The following is a 15,428-nucleotide window of genomic DNA, read 5'->3' on the forward strand; positions in this document are numbered from 1 at the left end:
CATAAACTTGCTTGTGAGGCACAGGTCGGAGGCTAATCGCTACTTTAATATCAACTCTGTGGAGTCGTGGTCATTATAAACTGCCGCCTGACCCACAAAAACAGAATGAACACAGATGTTGTGAGACAGATAATGCTGGGAACACACTAGAAGTAAATCACATTTGAAAATGCACTAGTTCACATTCAGAACAATGGAGGTCTCTAATTTATTTTGTCCCTTGATCTTCTTACTCATAGTGACCAGGATATAACTATGTCACTACATGAAGTGCAACCATAGACTGTATATATAAAGATGGATGACATGACTGCTCCCCAAAAGTGAAGCCAAAATGTCTTGATTGGAACATGGTGGTGGGCTGCAGCATAGGTCATGAATTCCGCCTCCTCCTGAAAGTTGTTGCTAGCGTAGATGTATTTTAATTCATTAAAATACTAGCATTTGTTATTTTAAAGGAACAGTTTGATGGTTTGGGTAATAGTTTAGATGAGAAGATCGATGTCTCTCTCATGTATCACATATGAAGCTAAGTTAGCTCAGCTTAGGAAAGTGCAAGAAGCAGGGAAAAACAGCCTGGAATGCCTTAAGTTTAAAATACAACGACCAATGCCTCTAAGGCTCAGGAACTATGTAAGTAAACACATTGTATCTTTTCTGTTTTATCTGTACACTTATAGAAATTTAAAAAATGGGTTGTGGTTGCACGGGTAGTTATTTATTTACTTTTTTGTGATAAATAAATGGGGGCCTTCTGTTAAAAATCTAAAAGCACATAACCTATACAGGTCTTGGTTGCGTTCCCCTGCTTCCCCTTTGTATGCAAAGGTAAGCTAATTAACTCCTGACCCTAGCTCCATACGTAATGCACAGACATAAGCGTGGTATCAACAACCTTATCACCCGACCCCAGAGTAAACTCAATTTTCAAAACACCACAGGAATTAAAACAGATATCACGTTGCAAATATTGCCTGACGCATGTCTGACATGATCACGATGGAGGCTCTGACTTTCCTCCAGTCTCCATTCTAATTGTGATGATGGACTCATTCAGCATGCTAGTCTTCTATTGTGTTCCCAGTTTGAGCTACACAGGATTCAAACTCATGTACAAAAGAAAAATATCAGCATACAACATATTTCTCTTTTTCATCTTGGTCTTAAAAAAGAAAATTATATCAAAGTTTGTATAAAATCATATGTACAATTTTGTACATTCTTGCACATTATAACCTTCACAAATCATTTCAGTACAAAATACAGGCTATAAATATAGACAATACTTTTTACATGAGGCACAGTTACTAGCGGTGTGTGTGTCTGTGTGTTTGAATCATAGCTCCTGCTCCCCAAACAGTATCTGAGCGTACACGGTGCCGCCATGTGACGCCTTGGCTTCTGGAATCGACCTCACCAGATCCAACTCTGCGTAGGTCAGATTCTCCTCCACTATCTTTGGCTAAAGATTTGGAGACAGATGGAGAGGGGAGGGGGGGAAAGATGGAAGAGGCAAAGGAATAACGTGGCATCAATGGTGAGATGAGACGAGAACTCCATTAAGATGATTACAGGGTTGGAAATGCAGTAGATTTCGCCTGTTTGCTCAAATGTCATTGCAGTGTTAGATATGAATACTGACAAGAAATTCGATAAACTGGCTTCGATTTGGTAAATTTGAGCAATCAAACAGGATTTCTGGGTTTGAGGCTGCCAAAATTAAATACCTCTTTGCAGAATTTTGTGCCGCGTGATACGAGCCTGACGAGTCACTGAAGGCTACGAGCAGTTGTGAGTGTCTATGTCTGCCTGTCTAGACTAAAATACTGCCCCAGAATTTTCAAACTAATGCAGGGCCAGCAGAATTTCCAAACTTCTTCATTTTAGCGGCTTTAAAAATCACCAGACCTATCCCTAAAGGAGTTGATCCGTTTGCAAACTCTAACATGATGTAGCCTTGATTTGATGTACATATAACAGCTACTTAAACATAAAAACAGGAGTGATTACTGGATATATTCCAGATTACCCGAAAACAATAAAAGACAAATATCTTGTAAAAAGTCATGGATGGCGCTTACCAACACTAATTTCCTTGGCTGTGGTTTTAAAAGTTTGGGTTTCCTTTTGTCCCCAATGGGAGCTGCACAGACAAAAAGAGAGTTAGTGGTTTGGTAGAAATATGTTTAGTAAATATAATAAACATGGTGGATAACACTAATCTATCACAACCACAAGTGTTACAGACTTGCCCCTTCACATGGTGGTTAGATCAAAGCATATTAGGACATATTTCAAAGCCCTGACTGTCACCCTCTTCTAAAGTGACATTTCTTACGACTACACAAGAATTCAGACCTTAAGCTTAAAGCTGCACTAGTCTTGGTTTTTATATTAACCATGATGGAACTGATTACTACCTGTAATAAGAGACAGGTCGCCCCTCAAGAGATTAACTTTCGTTCCTCTCACCATTTAAAGCATTTTAGCATCTTTCATGAAATTTAAGCTTTTCATCTTGGCCTAGCATGAAAGATGAAAACAGCAGGAAACAGCTATACTGCCTGTTCAAGGATATAATTCAGGGTATATGCTTGATCGATAAATTGACATTACTCCAAACAAGATTTAGCACGTTCAGTGAGCTTTCAAAAGCACTGAATGCAAATGTTGCATCAAGAAATTGCTTTGTTAGTTTTTGGGAGTTTTTTTTACAAGAAAAGAAAAACAAATAATAGGAAAATGTACTTGTACAAAGCATGAGTCCATAATTGTTGAAAACCACAAAGCAGCAGGATTTCCTTGTCAGCACAGTTCCCACTTAAATTTGAACCAGCAGTGATTTGGGAGGATATTTAGTGATCAACCACAATACGCTGATGGTAATTAACTCACTGTAGAATCATTGCTTCCATTAAAAAGATGCATTACACATGCTAATTAGGAAGTAGACTTGCTGTGACTGAGCTGTGGTTCGTTAAGGGTGAGAAAGTTTTCCCTGTCGACTTCAGGAGACAACGCCGTAACTCAAGAGTTAATGTAGCATTCGCATGCCAGGGTGTATTCATGTTTGGAAAGCCACACAGAAGAATTTGAAGAGGGTATGAAACTCAGTTTGGACTGGTGATCATATTTTGCTACATCTGCTGGTGTTCTTTGTGGAGAATAACATGCAAACACACGTGAATGCAAGTTACAGGATAGCCTGATTTCGTTTGAGACAACATTTACAACACATATCAGACATTATAGCTTTACCTTTGGCTGGTATCTCAGGTGGTAAGTCCTCCTGATGGTCTCTTCTCCTTTTCTTCCGGTACCTCCTCGACTTTTCAGGCAGAGCAGGAGACAAACTGACGACACTGGTCACTGTCTCTCCAGAGCTGCAGTAACAACAGATGAGGTTACCTTTTTTTTTTAGAACCTAAATAATTACACTTAAGTATGAGGCTGTGTTCTGTAAGATCTTACCTGTTTTGTTGGCTTTTGACCAGATGATAGTTATCTGCATAGATATAGCACAATTTAGAAACTGGTGCAGAGACAATGACCCCTTCAGACCAGGTATTAACAACCGTCCACATTGTTCACAAACATCCCAGGTGTGAACAGACACACACACAGAGCTGTCCACTGGGATCGAATCTCTCAGGACAGATGTCAATTCTGTTTCTGAACACTACAATCTTGGTGCCGCTGCTCACCTTTTAACCTCTGCTTCCTCTGTATGTACTGGCAGGTCACCGTCACTGTGAACATGCACATGCACAGCAGGCCCACCGAGCAGATCAGCACGGCACACAGGTACACATCTAAAACATACAAACATGTCGACACACATTAATCCAACAGCACGGCGGCCTCATGCCACGGCTTCACTGCACACAATAATCTTGTGGAAGAATAAAAAAAGAAGTAAGTGTTTTGCAGAGCTATTTAAAGCACTGTAGTACATCCTTTGGTCTGGATTATTTTTGCCTGCCAAGGACGATCCAGAGCCAGCTTGTCCACCACACACACACACACAAACACATACACACAGCCACACCAAAAATATTACGACTTACCTTCAAATAAGCTCCACAGGCTTTCTTTGGCCTTGGTTGCCGGTAGGACATGCACTACATGGAGAAAGAAAGACAGAAGAGAAACACGTGAAGGTCGCAGTCGTCACTGTGGCTTCCCTGCCTCCTGATTACACACTAGGCAGAGTTTAAATAAACCCAACTGCAGGAAGACAACGAGCCGAGGTGGGCCTCCTCCCAGCCTGATCGTCTCTGATTCACTATCCAGAGAGCTCAACCTTAAACTTTATTGGTTGAAAAGGGAAAAATAGCTCATTAACTCAGACAATAATGCAAACAGTAGGTTTGGAGGTGTATACATTTGATTGATACATCACTTTAAACTCTCCCCTCACCTCCTCCCACGTGCTGGGCCCAACCATCTCTTTCACCTTCATAAAAGATGTGGTAAAACAAATTAAACAACTTTTGCCTATTTTGGTTCACAGTCTGGCTGAGAATGTTTCACCCCAGACATATTTTTTCTTTCTGTGACGTCAAGAACATGATCATTAAAATGTTTCCAAGAACATTCGGATCTCGGTCAAATAGATTTATTCGAGCTTCCCTGTTTGCCATGACATACCGGCTAGGCTAAATCACAGCAACTTACAACAATATGGAGAACTAAGTTTACAGTGAGTTAATTTATTATTAACTTTCATTTTATAGTCACAGAGTGAAGGTGGAGGAGGCAGGAAGAAGTGTGATACGTTCAATGATCCCCATTTGGGCCGTGAACTGTGAAATTTGCTGTTACTGCTTGTTTTAAGGACCTTTAAGGCTCAGCAACAAAATGTCATGTCTGCTTTTGTTTTCACCATCCCTGCCTTTTCATTTTATCAAGTGTAGTTAGAAAATGAGAACTTGATTAGCTAGTTGATCAGTTAGAAACTCAATTCATGGAAACCGACTCGATATTTTTTGACCCAAGTTGAAGGTTGGTTGCTCTAGCTAGACTGGACATTCCCAGTGTGGGGTGTAATTCCAGAACTGTAGATATAGGCAAACATTTAAAATACATAAAGTTACGAGAATGAGGGGTTTAATATCTCAATGCAACTTAAACAGTTTTTTCAAGATTCCAATAAAGTCGATGTGACGTGACATCCCTGTACAAAGTAGATGATTACCAACCTTTCAAATTAAATCTCATATGAGCACCAGTGGTTGATCAAAACTCTAAATCCGGAATGAGAATCCAAGCTATGTGCTGCTTGTGTCCAAAATGACAGAGAGTACAATTCCCATACTCAACATGTCACCTCACTCACTCATTTGTCCAGCTCGTGTGACCACAGTCGTCTTAACGCACCATACTATTGCTGAGCTGCTGTGGTAGGAAGCGCGTGAGGCGACACCCATCAGGGGCATCTTGGATCACCCCAAACTTCCAGTAGCTGACAAACAGGCTCGCCACCACGTCGGCTGGAGAGTTTCCCACAGCACGGCATGTTGACTAACAAACACGCAAGCAGGCCTCAAATAATCCAAACAAGCATTAACACACATAAAAAACAGACCTGTACAACAACTGTAGGTGAATGAAAATGAGAAAAGTTATTTTATTCTGTTGAAGACATAGAATACATTTAAATCTTATTCCATTAAATGCTCAGTGTGTAGAATTTAGTGACACCTAGAGAGGCAGATTCATGTTGCAGCTGAACACCCCTCACCCCACCCTCCCCTTCCCAACATGAAAGAGAACATGTGGTAGCCTTCAGTTGTCATAAATACTCAGAGGGTGTTTAGTTTGTCCAGTTTGGACGACTGTAAAAAGCATGGCCATGCCCAAAGTCTATTCAGTTTATTTCACTCATATATTCATGTTGTCAACCAGGCGTAGTTGAAAATGTCATGGTATTGAAATAAGCTCCTTTGGTAGTCGGCTCTCAGTGGGCAGGAGTTTTCAAACAGTGAAAACAAGTTGATTGAAATATTTCACTTCATTTTGATGTTGAACATTTTGCAGGCGACCTCTTAACCTGTCTGACGTCATGTTAGAGAAATATATTATTTCGATATCTAAAATTTGTACACCATTCTTTGTGTCCGAAATCCCCCACTCATTCACTAACCCTTACTTGACTATATAGGGTCTTCTATGTAAAGGACTATAAAGTTAACTGATGACATACAACAACAACAACAAAGCAGGTTTATTTAACACTCAGTATTAATACGTTTTAGTAAAAAAAATGTTGAATGACCATATTCAAATATAAAAAATAAACTTGTTTGCCGCAGTTTATGCTGTGACGCGCTGTTCTGCTTATATTTACATTTGTACATCCTGCTGCCCTCTCTCTTATTCTCTTTCCGCCCGCGAGCGCAATGCATGATGGTATATATTATTCGGTGAATGACCAGTTGTACACTTCTTTTCACTATGCATTGTGGGAAACAATGAGTGCATAAAATAAATGGCATTCAAACAAGAAAACTCTACACATATGGATATATACAACACACTGTCATATCTGTGGTAAGACTATGACGCATGAATCCAAACACTATTTAAAACAGACTCTCAGTTGTTTCAAATTGCAGATGATTCAATTTAAAGCCCTACGCTGCCTCCACAGTAAATTACTCACGGTGTAAATCTTGATAACATCCATGACGTTTATGTGGCGTTTTTTGCCTCAGGTTCGGTGTAGCTCTGTCAGCGAGGCAGCTGTACATGTTGGAATAATCAGAAATTGAACACTGTCTGCCATAAATCTGCTTTTTATCCTCATCTACAAAACTTATTTTTTTTAAAGCTACTTCTGAATGGATGAAGACTTCATCGGACTAAGTGGAAACATTCAACAAGGACTTTTTGTTAGTCAGACCCACAGAGTTGCACTCAGTTGCTGACTCTTTGTCAGATTTGTGGCTCGTTTTTGTGCTGCAACAAACCCAACACTGTAAACATCCATACACAGACGTGGACTAGAGGGAATAGGGATCCTCTGTGACTTCATTATCCACTGACTCAGTCAATGCTCTAATGTGCTGTATTATAAAAGGCTGGAGATGAATGTACGTACAGTCTTCTGTGTCCGGCTTCAGCTTAAAATAAGCCACCCTTTAACTTCCTGTTGTGTCCCTGCAAGAATCAGCATCTCTGTGTAAAAAGGCTGATTTTGTTGGTATCATATTCTTATTTTCTAACAGTAAAAGCTCTTGAGAAATGCTTGTGGCCTCAGAATTGTGATATTATCTTATTTTCATGTAGCAGTATAGAGTACCCTGTGTTCTTACTATACTTAAACCCACGCCACATCCGTGTGCTGTGCACCTCTAAAAAACTATTTTTTTCTCACCCACATGTGTTATAGAAAAACCTAAACATTTTGGTATGTTTATGCCGAGAGGAGGTTGTGCTCTGCCTTCAGTCTTTTTAACAGACCCTCTGACCTATTGTGGAAAAACCTGGTCACCTAATGTTATCCAACCACAGGAATTCCATCAGTTTAACTTAACGCACACACACACACACACAATGAAATCTCTGTCATCTGCCGTGTCCCATCTGAAGTGGAAACCAGTGGTAATGGTCCCAAAGGGGCTTTTATAAGTGATGTATATCATAGCTGTCAACTGCTAGTGTGGACACAAACACCATTACCTGCTGGTGCAGTGATCAGAAATAGAACAGCTTTCCTGTGTTGTTCGAGTTTTACAATCTTTACAATCACTCGACCTACATCCTGGAGAGTCCAATATTACAGATTTATGACCCATAACTGAAATGTTCCAGATCAGTCAAGTCAACATATGAAAGTTATTGTCTGAACTTAATACAACAATTATTTAGCTCAGACGAGGGACAACAAGTTTACAACAGGCCACATAAGCTGTGGGCTTCATGCATCCATAGAGGAAAGATCTGGGAAAAGTTCATTGGAGTTGCATTATGGGAAATGTAGGATGCAGTCCTTTTGATGCTTCACTCATAAAAGCAAATAGAAGTCAGGGTTACTTGGCCACTTATTTCCTCTTACCCATTTCTCCTCCAACTTGATGGAAGTACGATATTAAAGGGCTACAGTAGACTTATATTGTGTTAGAGTGTAAGTGGCTTAATTAAAACTATGAATGTTTAAGAAAATTCCCTTTACCCATCCAGATTCCAAAATAGCCATATAGGTTTTTGGGGTTGGATCTAAGGAAAGGTTGTATTATAAATGAGATTCTGAATCTAATTCAGATTTGGAGGATTCTGTTCTTCAGTACAAGCCATAACTCAGATGTAAACACACAGGTGCAGGTGGAGAAAACAATCTCAGGATTAACTTCTTGTCACCTGGACTGGAATTAAAAATACATTTTGTAGTTGTATTTTCTACATCTATTGCCATTCATGTCATTGTTACAGTTTTCCTCCAACAATCTTGCAGCGGACTTTGTGATCATCACTGAAACTATAATGGGCCACCTCTTCTTTGGATGGAAATACAGTAGCTCACCACATCCTAGACCACGAAAGGGTAAGAGGCGGAAACGAGCCAGCTGCCCACTCGCCTGTCACAGCAGACAAACGTGCGAACTTCACCTTCCTCAGCACAATTATCTCTTGTTGAGTTTCTCTGGACATTCTGTCTGGGAGGGGAAACTCCTCGTCTGAGCCAACGTCAACAGCTCCTGGTTGGGACTGTGTGTCTGCCTGAGCCCAGACTTGGCTGTGGCCACACTGAAAGTCACAGCCTCTAGAAACGCCTCCATGGAAAATTTGGTGAGCGATGTCTGCAGTTGTTCAAAGACGGGAGGAACACGAGCAGTAAGATGGGAATAAATTTAGAGATTTGGATTTGCACTCGAGATAAGATCAGTCACCAAATACCTCATCTAAACAGTGTTGGTGTCGCAGCGTCTCTGAGCAATAGGCCTACTGGGCATTTTAAAGCGTTAGACTTTTCCAGTCTTTCCAAAGATGAACACACACCTGTTTCCTCCATCTCAGACAAGTCTAAGAAATGGATTACACAGATCATTCATCTGAGCTATAAACTGCAAATGTCAAGATGTCTGTTTAACGGTCTTACTAACCCAGTGGTAGCCAAGTGTTATTTCCAAAGCCTCCATCAATAAATCGTTGGGTTAAAGGTCACATTAAGGGGAAACTGGTCCTGGATGCTGTCAGAGTTTTATATTGTTTATTGGCAGAAGGCTGAGTCCACCATTGTTTTTTTTCACATTTATTCTTTTATTCAGCCATCCTCCTGACTCCACTTGCTCTGATTCTCTCTCATTCTAGTGCTGACACACAGAGAAACAAATACACACACACACACACACACACACACACACACACACACACACACACACACACACACACACACACACAAAGGTGACAAGTGTCATCTGACACATGTGTAAACCCAGACTGGGTAAAAACAACATAATTTGGTTCTCACTAACACAAACGACTGTCGTGTTTATTTGCACACAGAGCGGTGAAGAGAGATCCGATCACACATGGTCACAGCTCTTCCATTTTGCGCAGACAAACGCAAATATATTGTCAATCATCAGTTGTTGAGCTTGAGCCGTGGGTACTTCTCTTTAGCATTGCATTCAAAGCTAACATGACAACACAAACACGTGTGAATCTTGCGTGAGGGAATGGCACCAACATCTGCTCCTCAAATAAAAAAAAGCTAGAGTGTGATTCCATGAAAGTGGAGGGATTTCTGTGCCGTATGTGGCACCAGTGGATGTCTCATCCATTTCACAGAGTGAACCTCACACTCTCTCTGTGCTCACTCCAACATCATCTTCTCAGTCAAAGCCGCAACTTATTGCGATGGAGGATCGATTTATCTCCAGGCATGCTCCTAACCAATGATATTTCCCCTCTGAAATCAAAAGCAGGACGATGCTTTGGCTCAGTAAACCACTTCAAGAACTCCTCAGACAGATGAATTACATCATTCATCTGTGGTCAGAGTCACTGCTACTACAAGAGAAGCAGCCCTGCTCTGTCTTCTCTTCAATCTGCCATGAGCTGTTAGCACATTGTAATTTGACCTACAAACACTTTGATTTAAACAGTGATATACCTTTGTGGAATTCATAGAATTTCCTACAAATGAGTGGTGGCACAAAGGGTTAATAAGCCATAAGCCTTCGGGTTAAATTCAGTCATTGATCCTGGCTCACAGAGATTCAACAGGGCATATACGCTCCTTTAAAAACATTTAACTAAAACCTCAAACAGTTTGTAGTGCGCTGCTCAGAAAGACTCACACTTTCTGCTGCTGGCCATGGAACATATGTGTAGTCCAACAGCTCATCTGCTTTAAACTATCTGTGGTCTTACTATTATCAAAACAGCATTTGTCATTGCTTCTGTTGTGGTTGCAAAAATAGTTTTTCGACTCTCCGCCCTGCACTATTAACAGCAGTGAGGTCATTATGTTAGAAACTAGGCTACAGCTACCGGTGCCTTCTACAAAAAAATAAATGATAGCAGCCTAATGCAGGTGTTCTTAGACCTCGGTTTTAGTTGTGAGAATTCTTAACCCCACTTTTTCAAAACAAATATATTTATTTTCTATTGGATACTTTTCAAAATACAGACAGGAATTAATACGAAGTAAAATAAATAGTTAGACAACGTGTCTAAAAATGCAAACCGCTCAGCTTCACCACTCCAGATGAGAGAAGAAACACGACCCTGAGATAAAGAAGTACATTACTGTATACATTATTTGTATACAAAGTTTCTTGCATCCTCTTTAGTCGGGCAACCTTAGGTAAAACTTTAATTAAACAAGATCCAACTGATGATTAGCAAATAGTAAATCATGTTACCTGATAACAGGCAACAAGAGGATCTCTAAATTACATTGTGGCTTGACTGACTTGGAGTTGAATCATATCATTTGTAAACTTGTGACTGCAGTAGATACACCACCGAACAGGTGAGTAGGATTGGTTGGTGTCTGATCATTGGAGCACCCCGTGTCCTGATATTCCATTGGTCTGACCCTACCTATTCTGGCTTAGTCATTCGGCCAAATAGTCTTGGAACATTCTGAACACAGCTTGTGTATGGTCAGTGGTCAATGGTTTGAGGAGGTTCATAAGAGGTTTTTGATATTTTTGTCGGATATCAAATCATCACTATCCATGGGTGAGTAATCCATGGGTGAGTTATCCATGAAATTAAAGCTGACTATACAGTCTGCCTTAAAATAGCTTATAGCTACCAGACGAGTGTTCAATACTACAGAGACATTGGGTGCAGCCTCCATTTGAGACACTGCCTAGCTTCAGTGTGGCCATAATCTTGGATCTGACTCCATTAAGGTGGTCTTCATCCTGATACCTTGTGTGCTCGACCAATTTGAAAATGCCTAGAAACAGGACAAAACTGAATAATAAATTTAGCTCTCACCTCTAAGATCAGTAGCAGCTGTGCAGTTGGACGAGGCCTTCCAACGGTTCTGGTGCTTTTTAAACTCCTGCACCCGGCACATGTAGAGCCCCTGGTCCCCCTCGGAAACGTTCAAGATCAGCAGGTCAAAGATTTTCCCCTGCTTCACCACCGTCAGCTTCAGTTTGGGCCATGGGAAGCTTTTGGTGTAGTTGCTGTAGAACCGGGCCTTCCTCATGTTGACGCGGGCAATTAAGAGTTCGTCCTGCGACCGCTGTGTGCCTGCTGGTAGGAAGGTCCATTTCACGACAGGTAAAGCGGCATTTCGGCGCCGCTGGGACACAACACAGGTGAGAGTGACGTTTTCACCCTCCTGGGCCACTGTGAAGGGGGATGGGGTGATGGTGACGTTGATAGCCAAACACAAATCTGGAAAAGCAAGATTTAGACAAGTCATTGTAGAAAGCCTGGAATCTGTTTGAGGTACGCAGAGTGAATGGGCTGTGTCTGTAGTCCACACCCACTCTTTGCCAGGTGGTGGCTACGATGCGTTAACTTTCCGTCCGACACTCTAAATTAGAGGAAAGACAATAACACAAATACAATTCATGCTTCGAAGTTTGTGTAAAAACCTTTTTCTTAAATACTCATATTTGGGTTGAAAGTTGAAAAGTTTTACATATTCCTCAGAAGTTATTAATATTGTTCAGAGAAACCATTATTTTCCTCATACTGTCCATTGCACCTCTACTCAGCCTAGTCTGCTCTGATGGGCCAGCTGGCCCACTCTGTTGGGATTGGTCAACCACTTACATCCTGTGTGGGAAAGGTTGACCTCCGCTCCCACTCTCCCTGGCTTTGATAGGGGGCGTGCAAGACTAACCGCCAGATGTGCATTTCGCAAATGTGGGAAATTGGGATGTCACGTGACAACACAATGGTGTAGAAATATCGCCTGGACTATCAACAAGGTGTTTCAAGAGCTTCAGGAACAGTGTTTGACAGTGAGAGGAGTTCCCTTTACTTTGGGACTTTAGGGTTAGGATTAGGGTTAAGTTAACCCCTTACCCTAACCCTAGGTTAACCTAAACCCCCAGCAGTTGTGTGCCAAATGAAATAATATCTACTCAAGGTCCATTTACTCAATCTCTCCAGAACTTCTGACTGTAATTACCATTATTAGTATTTTATTTCATTCTCAGTTTCCCAAATTAAGCAAAAACAGAGCAGAATAATTATCATCATCATGTTTTCATAAGTTTATAATCAGCTGGAAGTAATAATTGTCACCATAGAATGAGCCCTCTATATATCTACATATATAGCAGATCCTCTTTCATGGAGTCCGGCCTGCTGTTTCTACTTAAGCTAAGAATGGACAAGCTAAAAAGTGACTCTCGACAGGGTCTCACACGTAATTACGCCACGATAAGTTCTCCTACATGGTTGCAGTATGCAATTTATCCAGTAGATATCACTACAGCCTACACATTGGACCTTTAAAAACAGTACTTTTACACTGTTAATTGCTGCCTCACTTTATAATTCACTTGGGAAAATAGGAACAGCTTTTCAGTTATGGACTCCAGTTTAGAAATCAGCACACATTCATGGACTTAAGATCCATTTTCTATGTGTATTTCTTTCTGTGTGAAATATGAGGAGAAAAACTCACACGTAAGGAAAAGTTCCATGTAAATGTTTTCCTAAAATGAAACATTGTGTTGACACAGTTAATAACACTTCTCAGCCTACTTCCAATTGGCCCCTGAAGATCCCAGTGAAGTTAAATGCAGCCTAATGGTTTAAAGATGGTGAGTGTCACCAGAAGAAGCAGCTAATGCCTCCCTGAGCAACCCGAACTCTCTAGCTCAACCAAACAGCATGAAAGAACAATAACCGCTGCAACTAATGTATTGGAGGTTTGTTCCTGGAGTGGAAGCTATACGTCCCCTGAGCGGGGGGGCTGGCAGGGTGTGTTGTTTCTCAACAGTCCTCTTTCCTCTCACGCTGACAGCCTTGTTGTCTTTGGCTTGTGACGCCTTACGTGGGGCGAGTACCAAGGGAACGAGCTTTATAGCTGAATGTGTTGTGTGAAAATATATATCAAACATCTGTTTCTCCAGCATTGAGCAATTTCTTTCTCCACATATTCCACGAAACGAAGGCATCTCACTGTCAAGTAAGATGTTTTTGTCTTTCATTTGGGTGAAATAAAGGGTTTCAAAGTGTCTGCTTGTGAAATTTGGTTGTTAAATCGCTGTTTTGACAGCTCATCATTGGAATCACTGTAAATGAATACAGATGCGACACTCAAAGCTGTTTTACTTACAAACACTCAGAGGAAAACCACCAATTTTCACTTTGGAATTCCCTCTCATCTCTGCAAACATATGCAACTCTGGAAAACGTTCCATTTTCTCTTGCCATCACGCCCTGCAATCTCCAAAATGTAAAGCATATTTATTCTAGCAGTCACTGAAGACCTTTACAGCAGTTAAAAGAGCGTCCCATCAAGCTAAAAAGTTTTTCTCCATCTCCTCAGCCATGACCCCAACATCCTCCCAGATCCTTTCTGCAAAGTTTTTCTGACATCAATTTCTCTCCACCACTTCCACTCAGGTACTGTATGATGCAAAAATTAAACTTGTTTCTCCTACCTCCAAAAAGTGCTTGAGTCAGAAGAGCAAACACCACAGAGGAGATCTTCATTTTCCACGGCTGCTGCCTCAATAAACTCCAACTTAAATGCCACTGAAGAAAAGCAGCCCCAGGTTTCCTCCTCCTCCTCCTCCACCTCCTCCTCCTCCTCTTCTTCTCTTTTTTTTCCACTCCTAGCTGAGGAGTGTAATATGAAACATTTGACACTCCTCCTCGTTCCTCCCCCCTCCTGTCACAGTGAAAACACATTTGGCAGACTTACGTGCACACACGCAAACATATGCTCATGCACGCGGAGCAGACAGAAACAAAAGAAGAGTGGGCATGGGGGAGGGCGCACGCACGCACACACACACACATAGTCGTCCCTCCATGACTTCAGAAGGCATTACATTGACTTACATTGATTTCCTGTAGGTTTACTCTCACCTTAACCGTATAGTTATTACTTGCCTAACCCTAACCTTAAACTAAACCTAGCCATATCAAACCTTAACCTTAACCTTAACCTTAACTTTAACCTTAACCTTAACCTTAACCTTAACCTAACCTAAAACTTCAAGTCTTCATCTTAAAATGTAAGGATTTTTGTTACAGAGACTTGATAATGAGACTGTGTAAACAAATTCAGGTCCCCACAACATGTAATACCTGGACCACACACAAACACACACATATACACACACCTCTACTTCCGGCGAGTGAGTGTGAAATGTAATTTCCTGTGCAAGACCGAGGGGAGGAGTGTGCCGTTGAGATAGACGCCGTGCAAATCACACTTCCAGCTGTGGAGGTGAGTGGGCGCAGACCTCAGCCGGAGGTTTTATTTTGAAACACACACACACACACACGCTGACACAGTGGGGGGATGGAGGTTAGCAGTCTGTGTGGGCAAATAAGTTGTCAATGAAAGTGATGGAGATGAAATCGTTGGCTTCACGTGTCTGAAAACAGGCTCAATTAGAATGTTTTTCTCTGGAGTAAATCGCAAAAACTCTCGATGAGATACAAAACTTCAAGCAGTTTCTTACTAAATTGCAATAAATGTATATGGACATGATTTATCCTGCAGCTTGGACACAGTTAGAAGAAGGCTACTTGCCACGTTTGAAGAAAAATGGTGAACAGATATTGTGCTTAACCAACATTACAAGAATCTCATGTTATAGTAAACTTTAAGAGGAGTCATGGGTGTTTAGTTGAACAGCTAATAACTGTAATCCTTCCGCAGTTCGATTTAAAAACATCCCAGGTAATGTTAACTGTGTGAATTGAGAAGAGAAGTTGACATTTTTGTGATGAGTTAAGAATATTTTTATTAAAGGAAATAC

The 15,428-nt window shown here is 41.1% G+C and overlaps 1 protein-coding gene across 1 annotated transcript; it reads right to left on the minus strand.

The window, feature by feature from the left end:
- Positions 1-1,336: 1,336 nt before the first annotated feature.
- vstm4b (V-set and transmembrane domain containing 4b) lies at positions 1,337-14,148 on the minus strand. The gene is made up of 8 exons (XM_061095537.1): positions 14,097-14,148; positions 11,458-11,865; positions 4,068-4,121; positions 3,705-3,812; positions 3,472-3,505; positions 3,259-3,383; positions 2,082-2,143; positions 1,337-1,462 (listed from the first exon to the last, which is right to left on the minus strand). The coding sequence occupies exons 1-8, from the start codon at positions 14,146-14,148 to the stop codon at positions 1,337-1,339; spliced, it is 969 nt and encodes a 322-aa protein (XP_060951520.1).
- Between the last annotated feature and the right edge of the window lie 1,280 nt (positions 14,149-15,428).

This window comes from Limanda limanda, chromosome 21 (assembly GCF_963576545.1).
Source record: "Limanda limanda chromosome 21, fLimLim1.1, whole genome shotgun sequence".
Classification (NCBI taxonomy): Eukaryota; Metazoa; Chordata; class Actinopteri; order Pleuronectiformes; family Pleuronectidae; genus Limanda; species Limanda limanda.

Coding starts and splice junctions, on each gene's coding strand:
- vstm4b (XM_061095537.1), bottom strand. CDS start 14,148: ATGAAGATCTCCTCTGTGGTGTTTGCTCTTCTGACTCAAGCACTTTTT. Junction 4,122..11,457: donor AGCTGCTACTGATCTTAGAG/GTGAGAGCTAAA, acceptor TTCTCCATGTAG/TGCATGTCCTACCGGCAACC. Junction 3,384..3,471: donor GTCAAAAGCCAACAAAACAG/GTAAGATCTTAC, acceptor TTGTTACTGCAG/CTCTGGAGAGACAGTGACCA.